Genomic DNA, 27278 nt, shown 5'->3' on the forward strand with positions numbered 1-27278 from the left:
AGCCTCCAGTTTGACTGCCTCTGACTTGCCGCTTGCTATCTCGTGGATAGCAAAGTATCTCGCGGATACGAGCGTTGCAACCGAGCAATGGCGCATGAGCCCTGCTCTCTTACTCTCTCGGTGTCTCGAAATGAGAGGGTTTCTAGTTACTTTTACAGCCGCTGCTGGTTCAAATGGCGCTAGTGTTGCAGAGAGTAACCGAGAGAGAGTGTTTTTGGCTGAGTAAATGAGAGTCGTTTGAGTGAAATCACTTTGTGAATCAAACGTAAACATTGACCGAGAGCAAATAGGAACTTGAAATTCAATTGGGAATAAAATTGTTTTAGTCAATAAGAAGTTATCATGTAAGTCAACAATTATGGGTAAATTGATTAATATATTAAGGGTTTCGGGATATTACTTAACCATTTGACGGTCTAGTTATTAATTTTGATTACTTTTTAAATGGTATGTGAGCTTAACTGACTTTAAATGTCTCTGAAACATGGGCCACAGTATAGTTTCAAAGAGTTCCTATCTTAAGATTCTATTTCTATTTAAATTCTAATCTAAATGTTTTGTTTAAAAAAGTAATAATAAATTAATTTCTTTTTAAGTAAATATTTTTAAATTTTCAACAAATTTAGATTCTTATTTCCCTTTCTATAAAAAACACCAAACAAAACCCAAAATTCTCTGTGAAACTTCCAAACAATTTAAATTCCTGACTCTTGTTTATCTTGTTCTCTCCCTCTCGAACTCATTCATTCAGACTCTCGTATCTCGCATCTGAAAACTCTCCCCCTGCTCTCTCTCATTCTCCCTCTTTTCACTCAATAGTTTAACCAGAGATTCTGAACGAATGAACCACTTCCCTACCCCTCCAGCAGCCTCCTCTATCCAGAGAGATTGTTATTGTTACCATTAACTCACACGCGCCGCCAACAGCAAACGCCGCATGCAGCATGCATATCCGTCGGATACTTTTTCCCAGAGCTCTGCATCTTCTCGGCATCTCTTCTAATTGCCGCAGCTGCAGCAGATAATCAAGCGGCATGCCATTTTGTCAACGCTAAAAGATGTTTAACACATTGCCCCGATCTTCGGACCTAGATGGATATCCACTAGATACCAACTTGCAGCTATTTATAATCTACGATTGTTTAGACAAGGACTGCAGTTTCTGTTTAGATACTTAGGAGCCGAGATGCCTGAGGCCAAGGCCGCCCTAGAGAAGTTTTCGAGTGGCGAGTGGTGAATCATTTGCCACCTCTGGAGTTGCGTACGCAAAATGTAATATTTATGAATGCTGCTGCTTGCCCCAGCCCCTGCCTCATGCCAACCATAAAACATTCTTTTTGGGTACCCACTCTCTTTGTATCTTTCGCTCTCGACCAAGATGGAACTTTTGTTTGTGTATGTGAAAGGAAGTTTCTCTAATGCATTTATTATTCATAAGAACTTTTTCATTAGGAGGCTGAGGCAAGTCCTAGTGCTGAAACAAATGTCCAAGGTGGTCGAAATGGTGAAGAGCTCCCCCAAATACCACCCCGACCAACCTCTAGTGACAACGAGAGAGAGAGTAACTAAGTTAGTACCTTTGACTTGGGCTCCGACTTGACTGCCTTTGGAAGATACAACACACAGCACTGGCATTGTTTTTTCGAGGTGTCGGAAACTTGTTCAACTTGTTTCCATTTTACTATTTTTCCCCAGATCTCCTCAGATGAGAAGCTAAAATAGCACAGCACATGTGGATGTGTGTGTTTTTGTGAGTGGCTTCTGGGAATGCCGCAGGACACTCGTACGGTTATCGACCAAGGAGTGAGTCCTGTACTTACAGGGGTATTAACTCGGAAAAGAACTCGAGAAGGGATAAGGATTTCAAAGTGCTAAGAGAATGGAAATGTATTTTAGTTTAAAAATAATATTAACATAATTTTCGGCTTCCAAGAACTATATTTAAGTTTATCTAGACCGGAAAACCATTGAGGGTATTACCCAGAATAAACCCTTATAATTTCGATTACAAATTCCCAACTCCAATATATGATAGTGTAAAACAAAGACTTTTCCTTCAGCTAGCAGGGTTATCAAAGAGTTCTTATCTGCAGCGATGCCACCATGAAGTCATGTAAATCTCGCAGATGACTTAATGTTCGAGGGCAATGTTCGGAATGTATTTATAATATTTATGCCTTCCACCCAGATCAGAGGTTATCCCCAGTGATATCCCTCAACTCTGAATATTGTACACATTTCGATTTATAGTGCGCAGTTATGGCCGAGAAGCACTGAATTTAAATATGCATTAAATTGCGTGATAAATTGTCAGCTGATTGCTGGGAGTGCAGTCGCTGATGTATGCATAAATAATTAGAGAGCGACAATAAAATGAGTTGGCAAAGTTTAATTACTAAAGTGCGACTACCAGCACAGGGCAGAACTTTTCGATTAGTGACTCGGCCAAAGTCGATTTCCATGGACCGTTCTGTTATCTGTACCCCCCGATGCAGGGTCAGCTGAAAAGGGGGAAAATTTGTAGTTTCCAGGGGAATGAGAGATGGCAATCCCAAACAAATTGTGAAATGGCAAATGCTGCACGGACCGATATAAAATATGCCGGCTGGACACAGGATTGCTGGCCAAAAGCTGAACTAAAAACAAATTTCTGGTGCCGCAGCAGCAGCAGCAGCTGAAATTGACAGACAGTCCGGGTGAGGAGAATTCCGATTTTGGTAGAATGAGAGGATGGCATTGGAGCGGTTACCGCACAGTGGGACAGCTTTGCTATTTTATTTTTGTATTTTTTGCTGTATTTGTTGTTTTTGTGAACCGACTAGCCATCATGTGTGTGAGCCCTATCCGCACCGAATTGATGCAGCTTTTGACAAAGGAAACTCCCCTTTGTCTCTCCTTTTTTTTTGTTCATTAACGGACTCGTTTTTCCAGGGCAAAAATGCAGCACGAAATGAAATCGCCCTGATTGATGAAATTCTCCAAATTGCATCTACTCGCCTTTATTGATGGCTTTTCCATGACAAACGCAACATGACAACAAACTTTGTCCAGCAAGTTAATCGGATCAATGTTGGCCAAATGCAGGTCGTTATTCGGCTCGTTTGCTCCCAAATTGGAATTAGAATGCGTGCGTTGCAGATGGCCAGGACTGTTTAAAGCGCAGCCATGTTATCGCTCAAATCTGCAGTTATTTTAAGTGGTTTGTATTAAGGAGAAACTAACAATTGATTTAGTAAAATGTAGCAACAGGAATTCACTGATGTTTAGGAGAGGTAAATGGCTTAAATTTCAGACTTTAGGGTTTGTTAATAAAAAATCAATGAATGTGGTTTATTTGATTAACTTTTGTGAGAGAAGTGTTGAAGAAGGAACTTAATTCTTAAATATTATTAAGAAAACTAAGAAACCTAAGATCCCCATACAAAGTATCAGTGTCGTACGACATAACTCAGTTTTGTTTAAGCGATAACAGGATGCCTTGATCTTGTTGCCAGTTTGCAAGTTCCCTGCCAGCTGCCGACAAGTGTGAAGATTAGGGGGGCTCCTGCCCCTACTCCAACTGCCCAATGTGGAGTCCGCTGCTCACTTGTTTGCTGCTCCCATGATATAAATTGCACAGCTGAGCGGGCAGCATAATCGCATGCAATTATGCCGCACACAATCACAACGGGCCAACCAACGAACCAGCCAGCCAAACAACCAACCAGCCAGCCAGCTAGCAAGAAGTTTGCAAAACTCGCCGGGCAACTCGGCTCAACTCAAGTCAACTCAACTGGGCTGGAAGTGGAAGTGGCAGTGCCAACAAGCTGGCACTAACAGGTGAGTGGGATGGGCAGAAGAAGATTCTGAATTCTGAATTGGCAGGAGGAGATTGAAAGGGGAGAAGGTGGTGGCACCACCACCACCATCAGAACTCCTCTTCAATCGGGAACCAAGCAATGCAGCAGGCGAGCTGCTGCTGCAGTTTTTGCTGCCTCTGTTTTGTTTGTTGCACAATCTTGTCTAACTTTGTTTAGTCATCGCCTGGCTCTGTGGCTCTTCTCGTTCAGGTTCTGAGCCAGTTTTCCAGCCTTCTGTTGACTTTCGTCCTCGTCCTCAGCCTCGGCCTCATCCTGCTGATGATTTTTGCCTGATTTTTGAGACCGCGTTTGCTTGGCCATATTTTGTTTCTTCTTCCGATTCCCTTTTGCTCCCTCTCTCTCTCCCCTCTCGATGATTGCAATTGGATGCACAGGCGCAGCGCCTCGTATGCAGTTTTGATCTATTGATTGTTTTCGCCCCTATAGTTTCCCATGGCTTTCCGATTTCCGTTTTACCGTTTTCTACCGTTTTCCGCCTGCGAATCATGGCCACTCCAATCCCAGTCTCGAGCGTAAGCAAATATTGCATTTTGCGTTTTCCAATTAAACTTGAACAAGCGCCGAGCAATCGAAGTCCGACTCGAAGCCTTTTGTCTTTGGGGATTCCGTGCGATGACTGTGCGAGTGTGTCGAATGTGAAGGGAAACGGAACTTTGTTGCCAAGTGTTAAGCAACTCTGGCCGAGGTGAATGCGGAAAGGCGTTAGGAGAAGCGTTAGGCAATGTCATTGAAGGCTTACCAAGTTTGAGGCTCAAAAGGAGGTTCTACAACTTTGACAAGGCAATGAAGCGAACTAGGAATCTTATGATTTTTTGTTAATATATTATAATAAACAGCATATAATTTTATAGGTACCATATCAAACTATCTGGCTTATAGTAGTAAATTTAATTAAAAATGAAAATAGGGTTGGAAAACTCCTCCTCCTCACCATAACATACTCTTCCACCTTGTTACTCCACAAGGAAACCGGACTATAAACCCACAACACTGTAACTCCAATGTCCTTCGAGGGGAATAATTTTACAGTAAAGTATAATAAGTTATAATAAGTAGCCGGTAAATAGTAATTTGCGTTTAAAACTTGGACTGCAGTTGCAGTCTGCAATGAAGTCTGTGGGAAAGGAGACTCAGAGATACGAATCGCCTGGCAGCTGCCCAGTTAGAGTGTAAAACGATGACCATAAACTAGGGCCCAGAACGACCTCCATTAAATTGCGTTCAATGATTAAAACCCCTCGAATCAACTACTCATTCAGGAAAGTAGAAAAATAGAAAAGCCAGGCAGCCAACTATTCCCGGGAAAGCCGCAAGTATAAGCCATAATTCTTGGAAGGCCTTAGACGAAACATCCGAACAGTGAAAATAATAGCAATTACATAGGAGAGTCGACCAATAAAACCAACTACCGACTAGATATGAGGGCCAGGCACTACTTTAAGAACCCTCCGAAAAAGTACTTCTATTGGAGGAGAGATGGAGTGTGCCTTCAATTTGGACACGTGCAAGTCAGGGCTAGACTGAAGATGGGTTTTAGAGTTTTCATTTAGCGAGTTACTGGCTGGTTGACCGCTTTCCCAAGAACTGTTACAAGGCGTCACTAAACTAGTTTACCGTAAACACTAAAGAACTAAGCCAGAACGTATAATAAATTACTCAGAATTTCCAAGCAAAGATATATAATTTCCCGAGGAATGCCGTGCACGTCCATAGCTCGTTAATTCGAAGAACTCAAAAATCATATGTGGCCAGGCAGTCAGGAACACACTCCACTCCCCTCGAGGAACAAAAAGCATTCACTCGGCCAAAAGCCCCAAAAAAACGGAGACAATTAAAATATATATTTATTTCTGTGTTATTTTTTTGTGTTTCGATGGACGCCACACGTAAACCTTGGCTGCATTTTAATCATTTTGTGAGTTCTTCTGGACTGAGTTTGGTTTGACGAGTCCCAACGAGTCGGTTGCACGTGCTCGCTGCTCTTCGAGCCACATCAATCAAAAATAATTTATATGAGAGCGGACCTTAAAGCTTGGCCATCTAAGATATGGCCAAGACACGTAGGTCACCACATACCGCAGGTAATATTGAAGCCACAGCCAAATGCATTCTCTCTCGGCCACTGATAAACTTGTTCATTCAAAACTTGTGCTGTACTTCGAAGCATTTATAATTTACGAGCTCGGCTTTGGCCTGGAAAAGTGTCCACGGCTAATTGATTTATGCCAGGAGAGTGTGAGCGGGAAATCACAACGAAGCCATCACCTAGTACTTAACAAGAATTCAAAATTTTTGATGTTAAGGTAGCGTACCATTTATGGAATTCAAATTTTAACTATCAGTTAGACGTGCTATAGGTTTATCACGATTCATAGCGCCCTAACACTAGTCAGCTTAAAGGCTTAGAAGTCTCTCAGTGAAAGGCTTAATACCTTTATATTTTGGTTAGAATGCTGCCAGATGAGTTCTGTTCCAGTTTTGGGCTGGTATTTACAAAATATTTATGCCAAATGTCTGGAATATAGAACAGTAATTAGACAATCGGACAATTGAATGAGCCAGGAAAATCAATAGCACCCTCTGTTCGGACAAAAGAACTTGGCGCTGCCATTAAATTTGTCACCCGCGGCTAAGCTAAATGTCAAATAGTACTCACGGCCATTGCCAGGATATATAGAAGACTCACACACATTCACACACACTGCTGGGGGAGAACAATAACAGCATCAATTTGACACGTACAGGCGCTAATGATGGGAATGGCCAGCCAACTGAACGATCGAATCCAGAATCCTGTAACGTGAATCGTGAATCCTGAATCCTGCTCTGCGGACAGACCGCTCAACATGCCCACAATTGAACCACCCGGATGGACTTGGACTCCCTTTTAGGAACTTTGACATCCTGCCGTTTTCGAGCATTCCAAATCCCACTCTCATCCCTCGACTTTCTCGAATGCTGTCAGTTCCTGGCATGGTGTGAGTTGACATTCTGAGAGTCGACGACTGCCAATTTAATTCCCATTGACAAAATGCACAATTGCCGGACACCATGCCGATTTCGCCCTTCCTACTCTATTGCCCCTCCCCTGATATCAAATGGCCCTTTGTTCGCAATGTAACTGTTCTTGTAATTGTGATTTCTGCTGGTGACAGCCACAGAAACCTCGCACACTTGCTATTAATTATTTTAGAAAATCGCCAGTAATAACAATAAATTTATGCAACCCACTTTTCCTTCTTGCACATATCATTTTCCATACACAATTTACACAGTATTTTTCCACCCACAACTGTTCCATTTTTCACGACATTCAAATATTTGCCGGCAATTCAGGCATTGCCAAGGCCAATGGAGAAATGGAGTTAGTCGTCGTCATCGAATCGAGTGCAATCAAGGCAAATGTTTGCACTGGGCTTTTCGACTGTCTGGTCTGACATCGCTGGGATTTCCCCGTTAACCAATGGCTCCTCCCCCATTCCCATTTCCCCGACCTGCCATACCAACCACTTTCCATTTTGACGGCATATCGATTTAATAAATTTGCGTGCGGCCCTTGCGACAATTTGATTGACAACCAAGTTCGGCCCCCTCAGTCAATCGCTTGATTTGAGTTGGTTAGGCCAGCTTTTTTGTGTATTTTTTGAGACCAGAGATGGCTGAGAGATATGTAGATATGGCCATTGATATGGTTTGGGGAATTGGTTTGGTTTTAAGCCACTTGCAGGGGCAAAAACAATGAAAAGAGAAATCTTTGGAGGGCCACTCTCTTGATTAGTTAGATCAAAAATTTGACAATTGAGTTTTGTGTTCTAGGGAAAACTATGTCAGCAGTTTATAAACGCATACTTTTTTGTATAAAATTTAGGAAATAATATATTTAACAGTGATTTTTAATGGCAATAATCTTAGTCACAAACATTGAAGCATTGAAAATCTCTTAATATTGTATAATTTGATTGACCTTTCGGAAATCATTAACAAGATCATTAAGAATGTTTTATCTCCATAAACAAACTTTAGATGCTTAAAGATGCCTGTTAAATCGTTAAAAAAAAACACAATAATTGGTAGATAATTAAACCTATTAAAATTTACCTATACATGCAGCTTACAGATCTTATAACAACTATAGGCATACTTTTATATCATTTATTATAACTTAAAATATATAATCTTTAATATTAATAATAGATAGATACTTTCTTAAACCAATTTAATCATATAAAAACAGTCAGTTCCCATGACTTCCAGCCCAGCCGTTACTTCTGATCAGTTCTTGGCAAGACCCACCTCATTTCCCCTGGCAGCCCACACAACCTTACATTATATTCATAAATCAAATGCCACTGTGCGATCAAACACCATGGACAGAAAATTGTTAGCATCCGGGTAATTTAAATAAAAATTCGGTTTTAACGTGTATCTATCTCTCTGCATTTCCATTCAACAGTCGTAGGTTTCCATGGCAGAGATATGAATAGGAAAACCCAAAATAGACGGTGGCTGGCAATTAAAATTAGAATTCACCAAAAATGTATATTTAGGCGCGCTTAATTATGACCCTACACCGCGACCCAGGAGCATAATGAAGGTATTGAAAAGGCGTTGACATGCAACCGATAATTAAATTCCGAGACTCGACAATGAGAGGCACACTGGGCCAGTTCCCACATAATAAGGATTTAGCAATAAAACTCTTGCATACTATATATGTAAATTCAGTGAACTGGTAGAGCGGCCTCCAGGGACTGGTGGTGTGAACTCCGGGGTCTGGGATCGGGGATCGAGATCTGGGACCTGGATCTGATCGCTAATGCCGTGCCCGTGCATCTTGAGCGGGACTGTGCCGTTAGTTTGCCGAGCGGGAAACGTGCACCCGCACATAATGCGCCAGAATAGCAACTAAAGTGTCAACTTTTTGGGCTGTAAATATTGGATGAACCCCTCTCTCTCTCTGTCTCACCCTACTGCCATTTGCTTTCTAATTTGGGCACACGCTCCTCGGAAAGAGGAAACAACAAAGGGGAAGTAGAAACAGAGGGTGGAGGGGGAAAACTCTAACAGCATTTCCGTTTTTCACACAGGCATTTGAAAAGCAATTTTTCAAAATTGAAATTCATTTCGTATATGACTGTCTATATCCATTATTTTCCTATCGCACACCCGTTATCAGTGACAGAGGATCAGCGAATGAGATCGTTTGACAGCGATAACACAGGGTACCGGGAAAAACCCAGCAAGTGTTGAAAATAACCCAAAATTTTGGGGTGACAATTGTATGGTTTAAGGGCGGGAGGAATGCTATTCCACAGACTCAACTTATCTTAAAATTAGTTCTAGCTTTTGGACATCTCTATCGAAGCTCTGGAATCAAATTAATCCAGAGCCACCCTGCTGAAAGAGTATTGTATCTGCAGATTGACTTGGCAATAAACTACACAGCCGCCACAATATTTTCCGAGCCACCGCAATCGTCTTAGTCATCCAGCCAACCCCACTCCAGCTACCCCTTTCGACCAGGCCAAACCAACTTGCCAGCGAGGCTTCCAACAATATCCCATTGAAAAGAAGCCTGCTCCATCATCATCCATGGCCATCCATCCCCACTCCGGCTGGCCGGTCTCTCTTGGTAACTCCAAACAATGAACTCATAACTCAAGTGACACTTTTTAACTTGACTGCATTTCATCATGTGGTACGTCTTGGATCCGCCCGTCTTCGTCTCAACTTCTCGGCTCTTTTCTTGTTTCGTCCAACAATATTCAAATTGAGTTTTCCAGTGCAACTGAGAGAGTTCCCCACCGCCCGACTACTACAACTCCACCACTGCCTCCTCCTCAGTCTGCGACTGTAGTCATCCATCGTTGGAAAGTTTTTTGTTGCCTGGTATTTGTTAGTTGATAAAAGGCCAAGCCATTATATGCATGGCCGGGCTGCACAATTTGAAGTGGGTAAAATTTGTATGCATGTGGCTGCCATGACAACGCCCCAACGTCCAACTACGACCCCACTCCATATTCAGTTCTAAACTCCATCACCATCGCCATCGCCATCTACATCTCCAACTCCGACTGCGACCTTTCAATTCAAACAAGAAACAGGGATTCTTTTTCAAATTGTCATTGCCTGGGCTGGGTCCTTCAAAGAATTCTTGGCTTTCTTTTTAACGTGCAGCGTCGTTCGAGTTGAGATTCTGTTGTCTCATGTCGCTGGGGCTTGTCAACCTGCCGGCCCAGTGGTTCCTCACTCTCACACTTCCCAGAGCACCATGGCTATGTTTCGGATTCGGATTCTGATCCCCGGGTATCGACTCCACGGCAGACAAGTGCAATGAACCGCGTTTGTCTTCCTCCATTGCAGGCTGCGGCGTTGATTTATGTTACATCTTCTATGGTTACATTGGCTCTTTCGATCCCATCCTCGCTCGCCCCGATTTTCGCCATTAAGCGCAGCTCATATGTTACCGAAAGGTATATATATATATGGTGGCAGGGGCGGGAGAGTATCACACGTGAAATGATTTATTAGCGGTAATTGGTGTCACAGTGTTCCAAAGAAAAGGAAAGGATTCTCATCCCTCTGGCATCCCGCATTCCATGGAGTGACTTCTCCTCGGTTGCCAGGCACCCGTTGTTTCTCTCTTTTAATTATCTTGATTTTAAACTTATTAAAATTGACAAATGATTTTCGTAGACAACGCTGTGGTGGCTCGCAGGAAACAGGTTGTCAATGGCTGCTTCTCAGAATCCAGAGAGTTGATAAATCACGGAATGTGCCAGCCAAGTTAACTCTTTCCTTTCCTTATCTCTGACTGGTAGTTCTTGGCCTATCATTCTGGGCTTCACGAGAGATTTCTTTTCTGAGCTGGGTTTTTGGGCTAGGTAAGGGTCATTTAAGATGACACACCTGGTTATGTAATGATTGGTATGCTGATTAGATATTCAATAGAAGCTTCTCTATTAAAAAGGGTTATATGAAGAATATATCTCTGCTTGCTTTAGTGCAACTTGAACATCTTTATTTCACAACATTCACCCGAGAAGTGCAAATCAGTTAAACAACTTTTTAAGGACAAATTAGAGCCTAATGATGTCCTGGCATGGCCTTGTGCTCCTTTAGGCACATGGTAACCTTGAAAGCTGTGTCACAATCGTTGGTTCCCTTGATGTCCTTGCAGGCATTCACACCCGAGGTAATCTCATCCATCTTGTCCTTGATCTGCGGCACATTCTTGAGGGTGTCGAGCAGAGCCTGGGCATTGAACTGGCCATTGACTAGGTGGCCCTGTTTCTCCATCAGGCACTTGGTATAGCACTTGAGGTTCTCCTTGGCATTGCTCTGCATGCCGCTGGCCATGAACTCCTTGAGATCGGCTTCGGTCACTTGGGTGGATTGCATGCACTGTTGCATTATCTGCCGGAAGTCCGGATCGCACTGGGAGAAAGATATCCATGGTTAAAAATAGTATAAAAGGCGGAGATACGGGGTGTGAAATCCTTTTACCTGACCCATGGCCAAAAGAACAGCCAGAGCAACGCAGAATAGGATGAACTTCATTTTGAGGGGTTTGGTATTTTGGGTTTAAGCTTTTCCGGATTCACTTGAAAGCCTCGACTGTTGGCCATTTGCTGGAAATCTGCGGCTTATATACCAGATCAGAGGGAATGCAATTATGGCAATTAAACTTTTTTGCGAGATGAATCAGAATTTGATTACGCACAATACAGACAATTACTCCACAATAGAATTTCCCTTTTTCGATTGTAATTATTCTCCATTATCAGTCCATTTGCAGATTTAGGACGAGAGGGGAAGTTGGGCTGACTAACAGCTTGCTACACAAATCAGCAAAGTTAGTCGCAATTAGTTGCCGGGCCCCACAACACAAATCAATTATTCATTTATTGTATTTAAATGCGGTCAGAGTTTGACAATTTTCGGCCTTTGTTTTGGCCATTCACACTTGGCCAATTGATTTGCATTTGGCATTTGTTCTGGCCAGGCCCTGCCATTGCCGAATCCCCCAATTGATATTTCAGAAGGCTTTTAATCTAGCCGTGATTATGGCCATATTTCCGAGTCTGCTGATGACACCAGGCGAAGGTCGGAGCTCTGAATAATTTACCAAATTAGCAGAGCTCTCGACACCAATTTAATGCCAAAATGTTACTCATAAATTTCACAATTTGTAAAGCATACAATGCTAAAATCGAAAAATTCATTACTATTAGCAAAGTAATTACAATTTTGTTTAACTAGATTAACTTGCCATTGACAAAAGTGTATTTCATTTGCTTTTCAAAGCTTTCATCGATTATATCTATAAATATTTAAGTTTTCTGCTGGTCATCCCTAAATTAATGTCAAATTACATGCAATAGATTTAAAAATAGCAGGAAACATTCATTAACACACGAGGCTTTAAAAAATAAAACAATTTATTCGTAGCCCGACAGCTATCACTGCCTTGAAAGGTGATCTATATATCTTCCCATTCATCTGCAGACGTTTTAATCGAAGTTACAGATTGCCCAAGTCCGCTACCGACTATCCATAACAATTAAACATCCATCAGGTATCCCCTCCCCAACTCCTCCTCTTCAATGATACAACAAACATTTGTTTGCCCTGGTATATAGATATAAAATAACTTGCATAATTCCTGGGCAAATTCAAATCAATAGACAAACAATAAGCTCGAGTTCGTAGGGGCCAACTGCCATTTACAGGGCTGAGGAAGCCATGTTGACAGCACAAATAATTTATGCCTTTGTTATAAAGAGGAGGCCATGCAGGAGCACCTGGCCAAGTCGGAACCGGAGCCTGGCCACGCCCACTTGTCGTCCTGTGTGCCCCTCAATGTAGTAAGGCTTGGGTTTTTCGTTTTTCGGTTCTTCGCCAAAGAAACAAAACGAGGACGATTCCAAAAGTCTCAAGCGAGCGAAGTGGTTGACAAAAGGCCGGAGAGGAGTCGTCGGCGAATTGGCTGCCCTGGTTGTCATTAGTCAGGCAGGATAAGCAAAGGACATGGCCATAAAAAGGGCAATGCGAGGCGCCCGACCAGGCAGGACACTTGCACAGACACAAGGTGTGTCCTGTGAATGAATTGCTGAGTAACCAATAATGAAGTAAAACTGTTCAAGTCCTGAATGTGTCATTGTGGTATGGGATAAACTGGGTGGTAGCAGCAGTGGTAGTGGCAGTGGCAAGACTGGGTGGCAGACGACAACCGAACACAATTCACTGTCAGTTGCATTGTTTTGACCTGATTTACATGCCCCAACCAACCATCTAGCTAGCCAGCTATCCAGGCAGCTCAACTGATATTAGGAATGGCTGAAGACCGTTCGGTGGACTTTTATAAATTACAAAGGCCACCGCACAAAAGGCTATAGATGTTAGGATGCCTGGCTCGGCTACAGATGGCTTTCCCTCTTCTGTATCCTTTCCCACTTTTCCTGACTTTCTCTCCTGCTTTTCCTGCCTTTCCTTCTGCTCCTTCTGCTCTTCCAGGCAGCAGACGACAACGATGACAGGACGAAACAAAGGCCAACGTTAATGAGCCAAGAGAATGGCGCTAGCCGTAACAAACGTGGCTAAATAAAGAGCGGGGCAAATTGTAAGAAAGCAGAACTGTGTCACAATGTTTTGACAGGAGTGTGGGGGTAGGAAAAAGGAGTCCAGGAGTTCCTGGCCGACTAGCCAGAGGAATGGAAATGGCACAGGACAACACAGGACAACTCAGCTAGTTAAGCGGCCAAAGACAAAGTTGATAAAATTAGATTTGTATGGTAAATAGTTTGTGGGATGGCGGCTAGGAACTGGCAACTGGCGAGGGGCAAAGTTTAATAAATGTATAAAATTAATTAGCCAGTTGAATGCTCATTAACAGCTGGCAACGGGCGGCTCAAACTCTGACAACTCTGTTTTGGTAGCCTCCTGCTGGTTTTCCGGACTTTAAGGCCAAGCTTTAAGCCAGGTTGGTTGGAAAAATGAAGGGGTCTCTCGGAGGTTTTGGGTTCTCCGGGTTAGTGGCTGGGGCAGCTGCTGTCAAGCTGCTTCAATTAATTCCCAGCAGCAGCAGTCAGTCAGTCAATGAATTGTGCCGCTTTCCATCTGTTTTGGCATTTTCACACCTCCCATCCAGAAATTTCCCTTCAAACTCGCATTCGATCACCCGCTGAGCTGGAAAATGGGGAAAAAAGGAAAAGTGAAATACCCCAAAATATGAATGTTGACCTTTCACAATTGCAAGCCGCATGAGTTCTTTGTTTGCTGCAACTTGCGTTTTACGGTTTTCGGGTTTCGGGTTTTTGGGTTTTGAATGATGCACCAGCGGTTGTGCGTTGACCACAAAAGCCAAGGGTCCGAGCAAGGGCACGAGGGGGGAAAATGCAGAGTTTACGAAATCAAAATATATTTCGGACATTGTGGTAAAGTAATTGGATTTTGAGGCATTTATTATAATATTGAAAATTTGTGTGGGTATGGGTGGGTATTTTCGGGGCACAACAAAGGCAGTTGAGAGATTGCATATAACCAGAGGGAAACCAATGAAAATTTGGAAATAAATCCAGTGAAATATAACTGGTACAGGACCTAAATCAATTTCACACAATGTGGCTATGGAAATCCAGATTACTTTACTAAAAATCAAAAATATTATAAAAACAGAATGTTATGTACATTAAAGTTAATGGGATTTTCCTACAGAAAACCTTTTTTGTCCAGTAAAAAGAGTACTTCCTTTAAGTTTCCTTCCTTTTAATGACCTTAAAACGAAGTCCTTTTCCGTAAACACTTTTCAAGTGCTAAAGCTTTCGGTCTGACTGCTCTATTGGATGGGAAATTTGTGTAATTTGCACTCGTCTTTATTTTGGACAGCTATAATTGGAAACGGGATTCACGGCCCTTCAGTTCCATGGCCAATCAACTCCCCAAAGACACCACCATACACCCCCCACCATACACACATTCCGAAAGCAGATGAGATGCAGGGAAAAAATTCAAAATGCGAGAGCACTGAGTTATTGAAATTAAACATCAAATGTCACAGCCAGTTACCAGCGCAGGCCAATTCGCTGTCTTCGCATTGTGGCAGTGAAAAGAGGACGCGCAACGCACAAAAGCACAAAGGTCCTTCCACATGCACCAAGAAACCAGCGGGCTGGGGAAGTTCTTTTTCGGTGAAAAAAATGGCTGGCTGACAAGTTGCCAAAGAGCGAGGAATTCGAATTTGTGTGGAAGTTTTTGGCAAAAATAAAGTCGAGGCAGACGCCGCCGAAGACAATTGCCCGAGCAAATGAAATCAAGCACAAGCAGCTCAAGGATGTAAGGCTAAAAAGGAGCATGTGAAGTTGCGGGTGAGGGGGTTCTAAATACGTTCCCCTCGCCATCTCCTTCTCATCTTTTACACACAAATACAATTTACATGCGCCAGAGGCGGGTGCAAAAGGGGATTTGGAGTAGGAGGAAAGGACAGCAGGCCATGCAGAGTGCGTCTCTGTGACATGTCCTTAGGATATTTGTATGCAAACAGGGCACAATGCGCTGAAATCGATATGCGGGCGCGCGGCTCTTCTTCTCTCATCTCCTCTCCAATCCTCTACATCGCATTTTCGAAGGACTCAGTCGAAGGCGGCTGCAGCTGAACTGGCGGGCGGCTTAGACACTCCGCTTCCATCTCTGCTTCCATCTCCATCTGCGTCTTGGCCTGGCAGTTGACAGCCATGTGCAGCGGCGCAATGAAATGAAAAATGGTGAGAAGGAGACGGCGACGGCAACGGCGACAACGCCTGCAGCTTCAAACTCGCATAATAACACTGAGAAAAAAAGGTAGTGAAAGAGAAAAGTGCTATCAAGAATAATACCCTTTAAAACAGCTTCTAATAAGTATCTAAAAATCAGTTAATAAAGAGGTAAAATCATTTATAAATCATCCTTCAAGTATTTTCTCTCAGTGCACTCCCAGTGTGAGAGCCCGCGGCGACATCGATGGCCTGCTGACAAGCCCTTCGTCGCACTCGTGTGCGTGTGTGTTCATCTGTATATGGATATGGAATCGGGATGGGTGAGACTGATATGTGATATTAGTTTGATCTATTGTGATTTCATGCAGGGATGCAGAGCACTTACGAAATGGAAATCAGCCCGCAAAAGCCACCAGAAAATTGCTAAATTGAAGATTATTAAATGGAGCTTAGACTCCGGGCATGGACGAGAACTCAAAAAGGCAAAGTCAAGTACACATTCAAATGGCAATTTCCAACTATTATCAATCATTTTTCCTCATTTTCATTTGATGGACTTACCAATAAGTGCATTTAATAACAGCTGTGCAGGTTGAACGACCTAATAATGGATTTTCACCCAGAATTCCTGATGCCTTCCATCAATTTCAATAAGGAACATGAATTTGCCATTTTGCCACATTGCAACACTTGGGAATTCTAAAGGGGCAGAGTTGCTTGCGTCATTTTTGGAAAACTCTTGAGCCATCCCTGGTTCTTTTCGCTGCCTGATTATATCACACAGGCCCTGTTGTTGCTTGATTTGTTTTGCACACATTACCGTCTGATTGTCTAAGCCACGTATTGCTGCTCTTTTGCCCCAAAAAGAAGCAGAGAACCCCGAACCCTCCCGCATTTTGTGCCACCAAGTTCGTCGTTATGCTGGTGCGTCACTGGCTGGCTTCCTTTCGATTGTGCAACTTTGATAAGCAATTTTGAACGTCGTCCCCGGGATTCGAAGTGCGTGTGTCGCCAACACGCAGATGCCAATGCCAATTGCGAGGCCATCCCCTCCGATAGCCATCAAATTAAGGCCGCCCAAATCAATGCAGATTCGGCTAAAGATACCAGGATACTGGTTTGGGATGATCAGAAAGAAAAAAAGAGACTCTGAGCCTTCTCTTCTGCCGGTACCATCTCATTGTTTTAAGAGCCTAATTGCCAGGCTGTTGTTCAGCTTGTTCTTGGCCGCAGGACAGGTGCAAATGGTTATGAAAGGTGCCCTTTGCGTAACCCCCAGTACGGCATTGAAATGCAAATGAAAACTTTAAAATATGCCGTAGTTGGAGTTCAGTTACATGGCTGTAAAAGATGTTTTCCTTCGCTCCCTGCGCCATGTTTTTATTGTATTTTTGGCTCTACAGTAGCAAATTGGTTACAAACACAGCTGTCGACCCTTACGTGGCCATAAAGTACAAGACAAAGGGTTTTTTCACTCGAGCCCCCCAAAAAGAATGAATCGTTAGAAAAAGGGGCAGGGTCAGCACACGTGACCACCGTCGACGAGCTAAGCCAGGTCAATAATGCGGTAGCTAAACGTAAGGAATTTTGGGTCCGCATATGTGTGGTCAAATTAAAGGGGTTCGGAAAGGATATCTTTCCTCATTTATCTATGCTAGAGATATGCTAGAAAGGAGAGATATAGTTTGGAAGTTGAGAAATGCTAACTATTCTGATGGCATTCCAACCTCCATGGGCAATATCATTCCATAGCTTTCATAGCTTTATCAGACACCTGAATTATTTGTTTTCATTAGCCGAATGTTGTTTGCCCTCCTCTATGGCTATCGATTTGGCGAAACACAGAGCCGAATATAAATATTCACCAAACAGTTGTTGAAATGCAACAGACAACTCTATTGAGACCCCCTACCCCTCTTGCAGAAGGGGCATCCCCCCTTGAAACATCTGTTTGCGGCATACATATGTATACTGTACTAGTGGTACTGGTACTGGTACTGGTACATTCATCAACATTTCCTGGGGGCCCCCGAGAGTGGTGAGAGACCCTTCTCCAGGTCTCTGTGAGCTGGGAGCTGGTCTCTGGAGCTGATTGCGATTGCGAATTGCAAATCGATACGGGTATGGGGCCGGCAAAACGTAAAAACCGCACGGTAGGAAATTTGAATAAAATGCAATAAGACAAACACATGTATGATAATTCAAGCCGGGGCATCAGCATCAACAACAATGCACTCCCCTACTGTCGGCACTTTCGACTGCCCTTCCCGCATTCGCATCCCCATGTATATATATCTAGGTAGATCGGTTGCTATACATATATATATACTCCTCGTATATGTTAATTTATAGGTGTGTGTATATGGAGTGTATGCTAAAATAACCAACGCAGCTCGTGCGTGTAAACTCGTGATGATGATACACTAAAAACTACGCTGCTAAACAACCAAACCACAAAATACATCAAAATGATGCGGTTGCAAACTGATGCAAAAACAAGTTCTGAAGTGCCAGTACCCCGTAGCCAGCCCCTTAACCACCCTCCCTCCTTAACCCCTTTAAAGCCAAGTAAATCAGGGCAAAGGAGAGGGGCTAAACAGGGAAGGACTCCATGCATGGTACAATGAACCACTGTCGAAGTGGTTGACTGTTCAAGTGCCTTCAGAGTTCGGTGCAAAAAGTTAGACAAATGTATCTGGGAATAGTTGGCGATAACAGGCTAAGTTGGGCCATCTATTAAGCTGAATATTCTGACCAGCAGGGAGAACTTTAATAAAAACTGAAACTGAATTATGTTTGATATAATGAAGCACCTTTAAGTCTTGTTCAAAGTAAACTACCCCCTTAAATAGTGATGGACAAAATCTGTTTAATTAGACAATCCTAATATATGATCCTTATCTCAATATCTGTTCTTTCTAAGAGACTTTATAATATCCTAAACACCTTAACATAAAGCCAACAATACCCCCTCGTGAAATGCTTTCTGGCCACTTACGCAATTCTGGGAGTTTGAAAACCTTTGGGGGTTTGGCAGTGAACTGGCAAATGCAACTGTCTGACCTTACGGGCTGTAAATTATGCATAGATGCATAATTTATAACTTATGCGTGGCTCGGCCAACCCCCGAAACATTTTGCCAGGGCAACGGAGACGCAAAAGGACTAAGAGACGGAGGAGACGGAGCCGGAGCCGGAGCCGGAGACATAGACAGATGCACAGACAATGATTAGGGCCACACACAAACCTATTATTAACGTTGCAGGCCCTGTCCACTCGGGTGGACAATTGCAATTGCTTGGCAGTAATTTTCAATTTAATTATAGTAATACACCCTCACACTCATAGTCATAGAAGGAGAGAAGGGAAGAAGGGGAGGGTTGGCTAAGTGCAGATTTGAACGCATTTGCACTTGAGCCAAGTTTTATGGCCTGACTTTGCCGAGAGAATTCTGAGGGATATGTTCGCCGGGGCGTAAATCAAATGCAAATGTCCAGGGCCATAGTGCAATGACAGTAGTACGAGTATTGTGTCCTGTCCTGTCCGCTTGTCTGCGGCTTGCATTTCGCCGAATTAATTATGAGGGAAGAAGAGAGGATTTTCGGGGTAACAGCGCACTTAAGCGAATGTCTCCAGAATATCCACACCTTACACCCAACCCACCCCACCATCCCAATCGCATCTTTGACTTTGGCATTAGTTTCATAGTTTCAGGCAGGTCAACTTTTCGCACGTAGCCCCTGGCCGAGAACATATCGAAATCTGCAATCAAGGTGAGCAGGGAGCAAAATTATGCTCACGTAGGTAGTACGTGCTGTTGATTTGATGGTCAGTTAATTATTATTTTTTGTGTTTATAGAGTTGCGGCAAAACACGAACTTGACTGCCGACACCCGTTCGAGTTCGAAACAGAAATCGTTCTTTTAGCCGCGGAATTATGCTCTGGCTAGTGTCTGATCTTGTGGCTGGAACAGCTAAGATTGTGGCGGTACATGCTGGGTTACCAAGTGTCTCAGCCCCATAAAAGTGACTGGAAATGAGTAGATCAAGGTACGCCAGAAGATAAAGAACGCTGTGAGTTAAATAACAAGCAGGTAAAAATAGTTTTCAGTTATCTACAAAATCTGAAATGTGGGGATATTAAATATTGAAAACTTTTAAGGTTCTTCCTAGAAGTTTGTGATATGTCACTAAATCTTTCTTATATCATAAGTATCAACTTAGCAAGAGTATACTTGGCAGATTCCCTTAACACCTCGATTATAATTCAGCACTGCCCTCCGAACTATCCCAATCCTTAACCCCTTAATTACGCCGCATTACAGCATACTGAAATAATTTCCGCATATGATGAAGAAAGTTTTTACCACGCCGGACTAATGTTAATTATCGCCGGACCGGCAGGACCTAATCCATGGCTGAGCCTGGGCCAATGTTATTCCCATTGAGCCGCAGATTGATGCCGCCAAATTAGTTTGATGGGTTCGGGAGCGGCTCCTCTGTGAGAGTGTTAAGGTTATACAGCCCAGCTCCGGCAATGTCGTGTTGTAATCAGAGAGAGAGAGGGCAGTGAAGTCGGCCAAATCGCTGGCGAATTTCCGATGGCCAGGGCCAATATTAATCAATTCTATGTGGAGCGCAATGGTCCGCCGCCACTGAAGGCAGCTCAATCCCTAACTGGTTATCCTCCAACGGCAACATCAACAACAACAACATCAAGTCGAAACTCATTTCGTGTTGCGACTTTTGATTATGATGATTATTACGCGTAATCGCCGCTACATGTGCTACATGCAGCGCCAATGCCCATCCCCAGTCTCCTCTTCTTCCCCATCCTCGGAGCTTATTGATGAGGTACGAAGCTGGCATAGCCCCCTGGCCGAAAGTGCCCGGGACACCTGTGTGTATATTATTATTACACATCGGGCATGGGCGGTGGAGGGTGGGTGAATATAAGAAGGGGAAAGGGCACGGGCACGGGCATGGGCAATGGGAATTGGACTGGGAATGGGTACAAGTTCGAGCCGCAGCACGGGAATGGCCAGACGAATTTAAGCGAGATACACACGATGACGCTGTAAGTGAACACTAATGTGGGTCCAGGGCATTCGACAGACGCGGTCAGTTGAATAAGGAAAGCAATGTTAAAATATAAACCTGAGAAGTTGTGCAAAAAGACAAATTCACTAAGTACCAAATCAGGGTCCCAAGATTTCAAAGAAATATTCCAACTTTTCATTAGAAATATTATCCAAGCTCCTATTAACTGTATCTCAACTGTCCTTCCAAACGGCGACTGCTTACATGCAAGCTCGCAGGCTGGCTGACGTAACAACAAGTTAACAAGATAATGACAGTAGCGGCGGCTCACCGGACGAATCGACCGGGGCTAGCCCCAAGTCCGTGGAACGAAGTCATCGTCTTCGTGGTCGTGGTCTTGGCCCCCTCGTCCCTAGTTTTGGCCATGAAACGTCGGTCCCGCTCTGTTATTTAGTGGAGGTAGGTGTGGACCAACTCTGGGCGTGTGTGTGTGCCTGTGTGTGTGTGAGCCGGCTTTGAGTGACGGGCCGTGAGCATAAGTGACTGATGGCCGGCGACGTCCAGGGACCGGCCCCCTTCTTTCTTTCTTTCTGCCGGCCAAAGACCATAATCAAGTATGCTAAAAAGACGCGCTAACCAAAAAGGAAATTGAAATGAAATATCTGCGTACAAACTAGTACACAGAGAGAAATTATATGGGTTAGTTAGTGCGTTTTTCATTTTATTTAGAACAAAGGCTTAAAAGTTAAAGGCAGGTGTTAAAAGTATTTAAGCAACGGCTTGTAGATCGAAAGGCCTGAAGGTTTATCTTCAAAGGGGGTCCTGCACATAAAGCATTCTTTTCAAGACCTTTTGAAAAGCTTTTAAAACTCTATAGATTTCTCCCTGTGCACCTGTGTGAATGTGTTTCTTGTAGTATGGGTGACCGCGTTGAATCGTTCGCGTTCACTCTTTTGTGGTATTTCGCACCTGGAGCGGCGCTCGGCATGTTGAGCACACCGTCGTTAACACTTGAAGCATTCCCCTACTTCTGCTGCTCCACCCTGCCTGCCCCCCTTCTGCCCCAACCCTGCCAGTTGGCCAAGTTGAACGGCTGCTGCTGCCTGTTTCGTGCTTCTTGTTCTTGTTGCTGACGCTGTTGCATTGCCAACAAGCTCATTAGTTTCATAATTAGCTTTCGTTATGCTCTTCGTGTATTAATTAGAAGTTATTGCTGCGTCCAGGCGCCGGACACGGAACCCACTCAACACTCAGCCCTCAGAAAAGTTGATGGAGTGGGAGGTCAACTGCAACGGCAAGAAAGAACCCTTTCCATCGGCAAGGCCCCACCCAAACCCCTTATTTTCCAGCTGGTTCGTTGCATTTTAAATCGCTTATCAAGCGGGTTTTCCTCTCGTCAGCCTGTTTTTTCATCTTTTTTTTTTTTTGCCTGTCTTTGTTCTTTGGTCTGTTTTTTTTTTTTGCCTTTTTGTTTTTCTGCAGCTAATGCAGAGATAATGATGCTGTGGCTTTGATCGATTTGATAACAATTTAATTTCGAGTGCACGCTCAAGGTTTTTGCCCCATTATTAAATCTTTTTTACTGCGGGTATTAAGCGGCATTGCGATGTGGTGTGCGAGGCACGTAGGCAGATTAGCCGTTTGACGATGGATGGCTGAGATTGCATTCGCGAGTGCATTACATATTTGGTTAGATAATGGCAAATGGCTCATGGTGGCTCACTGTGATGAGACTCTTTCTATCTCTGCACAATAGGAAACTATCCATGTCCGTAAAAGGCTGAAATAAAGCCATCGTGTGCTGTTGAGAATTATAAGGCGTCTGTCTGTCAAGTCCAAGGAAAGCGTGAGTGTGAATCAAATGAACTCGTTCTGACCAAATATGGACTTCATTCTTTAGAAGGCTTATCACACCCCTGATTTATCCATAAGTGCTGTGCTGAAGCTATAATAGAAATGTTTAACGATCATTAATAAAGTTATTCACCTTTTCTCTATTATTTGCAATAGCTTTTATTTCTTGGTATAACCTAATAACTTTAACTTAACTTTTAGTTTACTCTTTTTAGTTTCATTTTAAAAAGTTAATTTAAGAATCTATTAGTCTTCAGCTTGTTTAAAATGTTCAAAATGTAATCTCCCAATAATGTTACAGTGAATAACAATTAGCCACAGACTTTCCCGAGGCTCACCATTATTAATCTTACCGTTGATTGATGCTTCAGCCCAGGGTCGTAGCCCGTTCAATTTCTCGCAAATCTCGCATAATAAACACAACATATCAGCAATGAAAGCTTGGCGAGAGAGGGGCTGACAAACAAACAATGAAAAACGAAGCAAAAGCGGCAAAAAATGCTGAGTAAACCTTATTAAAAAGGGATAACGGCGCACGAGCAGCGCTAATGACAACGCTCATGGACACGGACAGGAGGTTGGGTTCGGTTTTCGCAGATCGGGTTGGGTTGAATAAACGAATACATATATATAGATGGATGGATGGGAGTTGGTGCAAACACACACGTCACTCAGCCACGACATCCTTCCGGCGCGGTCTGGTCCTGGGCTTAACGCTGTTAATGACCAAGGGCAACAGAGGTATAGCCCTCTCAACCTCGGCCGAGAAATATCGCTCCTTTCTCATTTCACCACCCATCTACCCAATCTCTGAGCGATTTCATTACGTGTGCTCATGAGCAATTGATGCTGCAATGTCATACGTCAGCAGAAGGTGAGCCAAATCAGTACTGCGACTGCGAAAGGGTTGTCCTGATAAAAACACTGAGAGAAATGTGTGTATAAATATAGATATAGATTTCAAATATATCTTGTGTTTTGCTTAAATAAGGAATTTCATTAGAATTATTATGAACCAAAAACTCAGGTGCGTGAGACATTGTTTTAGGTTTGTATTTTTAATTTCCCAATATCTCAACATTAATTAAACATTTTTGCTGTGCACCCATCAGCAGGATTTAAAACCTGAAAACGTTGCCGAACAGCAAATCATGTAATCTGTATGGATTTCCACCGTTTGACCTCTGTACCGTGGCTCATGACCCTGTGGGACAGTGTTCTTTTCAATAACGTGTAAAAAACTGCTGCATAATGTTTATTTGCCCGAGCCGACAAAATTTATGAGTTCCTGGACGTCGTCTGTCGGGGGTATTAAAAAACTTTTGCTCAAGAAAATCAAGTCCAAAGGGTTGGAAGGAAAAGGGACTCGGAACATGGAAAATGGGACTCGGGATGGCATCCCTGCTGCGGATAAATCTGCGTGGCCAATGCAACTTAATTAAATTCCGAAATACTTTCGCTGCCCGGGAATTATGATGCAAAATGTTTTGCCGTTAATTACAAAATTGTAAAACGCAAAGTTCAAACTGCAATTTGTATTCATTTGTAAGCCGCCGCTGCCACTGCCACTGCCACAGCCATTGCCATTAAAATGGGTAAGCCCCCATGGCGAAATTATAAATTAATGCGGGCGGGCGGCGGTTTTTTGGGTTGGCAGCTGTCTGTTGTCCCTCTATCACGGCGGACACCTCGGTGAAGGGCCACGCCCAGTATGCCTTCTCATACCACCGCAAAGGCAGGCACATAATTTAAATGCATTTCCTTCTGCGCATTAATTTCCTAAGCTTTTTGCATACGAAAAATCCCACACAAAACTGCGTTCAATGTAATCCCATGAGCTTTAAAGTCACGTGTATGCCCGCCGCCTCTGGCAATTTTGTTGTTGTTCACCCCAACCCGCAGTTCTGGTTGAGGGGGCGTGGCACGCACAATAAAAGCTGGCTGGGATTTGTTGCTGTATTCGCAAGTAATAAATGTATTTGTTTATCCCACTCTAATTTTTACTGCAACCTGAAAATATTCCACGAACAAAATAAAATAAAAATGAAAGGAAGAGCGAATGAGTGGAGCCCCATAGACTGTGTGTGTGCTCCTCTATTTGCTTTTCAGACCGCTTTCTGTGACATGATTGTATTCCGTAAATGGCACACAAGACAGCAGAGCCTCCGTTGTAGGGAGGCTTTTGACTGTATTTCTTGGCATAGCAAAATAAACATTTTTGACCCTTCCGTCATATAAATGCAACCACTGTGCAACAGTTCCCGTACTTTCTTTAATACCTTTCTTTAATTTATATAGGATTAAATTGAGCCACTCATACTCATGTTCATCAGTACAAGTTTTTAGAAGACTAAGCTATTTAAAAGCATCAAAATAAATTTGCTTCACCCAATTCATTCATTCTATTTATAAGAATTATAATAAAACATAGTATCATAAATAAGCGTATAAATTCTACCAATTAAAATATTTTTTATACGCCAGCTTTACAGAAAATCTAAAAATAACCACAAGGTAAGCACGTGGAAATTCGAAAAAGTGTAACGCATTAGCGAAAACTCGTTTTATAAATAAATGTATCAAAAGAACCTCTGTGTCAAGCAACACAAACATAATCCTCCCTACAGAGGCGGCTATGTACTCTTCATGCATATTGACATTCCGATACACATGGCCCGGCTAGCTCAGTCGGTAGAGCATGAGACTCTTAATCTCAGGGTCGTGGGTTCGAGCCCCACGTTGGGCGCAAACAAACTTTTTGCTATTTATTTATTTTATCATAAAAGATATTGTCTTTCAGATCAGAAATTTAAATTAAACTAGCTCAGCATTTACTATTGTATTCTTGAGTATCAAATTTCACTTTTTATTATTTATGTTTAATTCATATTTGAATTTGGTATTGACTGTAAATCTCTTGTTGTATTTCTTTTTATTATTCAAATAAAAGAAAGGCTTAATTCATATTCCGGTTTGCTTTCGAAATTAGCTTAACAAAATCATAAACTCTTCTCAGCTAGACATTTTGTCTACTCATTTCGGAAATTCCTCAGTTTCATTCATCAGCACATCTTGCCGGCCAAGCCCTGTCAGAAATATCATTACATTTCGGTTCCGTTTCTCACAGAAGAACATACACGGCATTCCATGCGTAGAAAAATGGTTATTCATAATCATTTGTTACGCTTAATTGTTGTCTTTGCGGTTTACCTCATGGCTGCTTTTGTGTGCTGACCGCAAATTGATTTTAAATTCATTTCTCAGTCTCGGCCTGTGGGGCGGCAAAAACACAAAAGCCCAAATGCCGAAACGGGTACTCTGGGTCTGAGAATTTTTGATTATTGTCATTATTGAGTCAAAACTAGAGTTAAAGAAACGTTTGAAAATGAATTATGTGTGGCATAAGAATAATTTTCCCACCATGACCATGAAATCTACGACTCAACTTTCGGCTCTACAGCTTCCCTCGTTTATGACTATTTGCTGTTTATTTTTTGTGAAATTTAAATCCGCACGCGTTCTCTCCTTCGGTCTCACTGGTTTATTATCCTTTTGCCGGCACTTTTTTATGAGTTAAGCCAGACGCGGCTTATCTATGTGACAATGCGGTAGGCACCACCAGCGAAATGGTAATGGCTTTCGGGGAGTGTGTGGTGCGGCAACGCCTTTATTGCCAGGCCTACCGACTCAGCTCAACCCAACCCAACCAGGACATGCCGTCGCCGTCACCGTCGCCCTTCGTTTCATTCATAAATAAATTAAATAAAAATATTTTTTCAAGCCCGCAAGCCATGCAACAATAACAAATAAGCGGAGCGGGGATAAAGAACTCGGCGAAACTCAACCGGCGGCAAGAAATCTGCATAATGAAGCGTAATACGCAAATGGTGTGGAGTTGTGATTGGACCGGAATCCGCAAATTGAGGTAGGCGGAAGGTGAAGGAGTGCAGAGTTTAATAACGCTGATGGGTTGCTTTATATCCGCGCCTAAATCGGCGAGCTTAAACGATGTGAAAGAACCTTCTCATGCTGTCTTCTGAAGACTTAAATAGGAAAAAGTACGGTATAGTTTATATAAATCAAAAGCATTTTCTACAGACACTTCCTTATAGGTTTATTGAAAAGAAAAGCAGTAAGGCTGAGAAATATATCACCTTTATTAACTATAATTTCACAAACATGTGATCTTAACACCCCAAAGCCTATTAATCTACTGCTGTGTCCCCATACTTTGTTTATATTCAAAGCATCCTCCTTTCAATTTTCTTTTTATGTGCCACACATAAAGCCAAACTCGTTTAATAAAAAGAGTTTATAATTCTCTTTATAGATCCGCAACAAGCGCATATTTCAATAATGGCCATCGAAAGCCAAGTCCTTGGAATCGAGCACCCCTGAAGTTATTAAAAGATTTGTGGCGCTTAGAGGCAGAGGTCAAGGGGAACCACCCCGGATGAATGAATCAGGAACTCAGGAACTCCCCCACTTTTCAAATCCATTGGCGATATTGGCCAGTCGGATTCGGCACGCCTCTTTGGCAGCATTTTGTTTGGGCGTGTTAAAAGTTAAAATAAATCAAACAGCCATAAATTTGCCGCTTTTGGCAATATGTGGGGAATTCGATACGTTCATCAAATGTAAAAGGGTTCAAGCGATGCGTTTGCTATCTATCAATAAATGTCTCTATATACGAGTACGTGCGGCCCAGACGCCCCCTCACATATTTTATCGAGGGCGGGACAGGACGCCAGGACCCAAACGATACGCATCC

The 27278-nt window shown here is 42.9% G+C and overlaps 2 protein-coding genes and 1 non-coding gene across 5 annotated transcripts; 2 read left to right on the forward strand and 1 right to left on the reverse strand.

The window, feature by feature from the left end:
* Window positions 1-3494: 3494 nt before the first annotated feature.
* On the forward strand, window positions 3495-27097 carry LOC108108889. 3 transcript variants are annotated; one of them, XR_001772494.1, is made up of 3 exons: window positions 3495-3819; window positions 19473-19687; window positions 26838-27097. XR_001772494.1 is itself a non-coding variant. In XM_017217107.1 (2 exons), exons 1-2 carry the CDS (start codon window positions 3641-3643, stop codon window positions 26962-26964), a joined length of 306 nt encoding a protein of 101 aa, XP_017072596.1. In that variant the 5' UTR covers window positions 3495-3640; the 3' UTR covers window positions 26965-27097. The 3 variants fall into 3 exon arrangements, 1 of the variants encoding a protein (XP_017072596.1); XR_001772495.1 differs by having other exon boundaries at window positions 19473-19663; XM_017217107.1 differs by lacking the exon at window positions 19473-19687.
* Window positions 10856-11475, reverse strand: LOC108108888 (general odorant-binding protein 56h). The gene is made up of 2 exons (XM_017217106.2): window positions 11367-11475; window positions 10856-11297 (listed from the first exon to the last, which is right to left on the reverse strand). The coding sequence occupies exons 1-2, from the start codon at window positions 11418-11420 to the stop codon at window positions 10947-10949; spliced, it is 405 nt and encodes a 134-aa protein (XP_017072595.1). The 5' UTR covers window positions 11421-11475; the 3' UTR covers window positions 10856-10946.
* Trnak-cuu lies at window positions 25181-25253 on the forward strand. Its single transcript has one exon. It is a non-coding gene; the product is annotated as a tRNA-Lys (tRNA).
* Window positions 27098-27278: the final 181 nt, after the last annotated feature.

Source organism: Drosophila eugracilis, unplaced genomic scaffold, assembly GCF_018153835.1.
Source record: "Drosophila eugracilis isolate 14026-0451.02 unplaced genomic scaffold, ASM1815383v1 contig_1765, whole genome shotgun sequence".
In the NCBI taxonomy this organism is placed as follows: Eukaryota; Metazoa; Arthropoda; class Insecta; order Diptera; family Drosophilidae; genus Drosophila; species Drosophila eugracilis.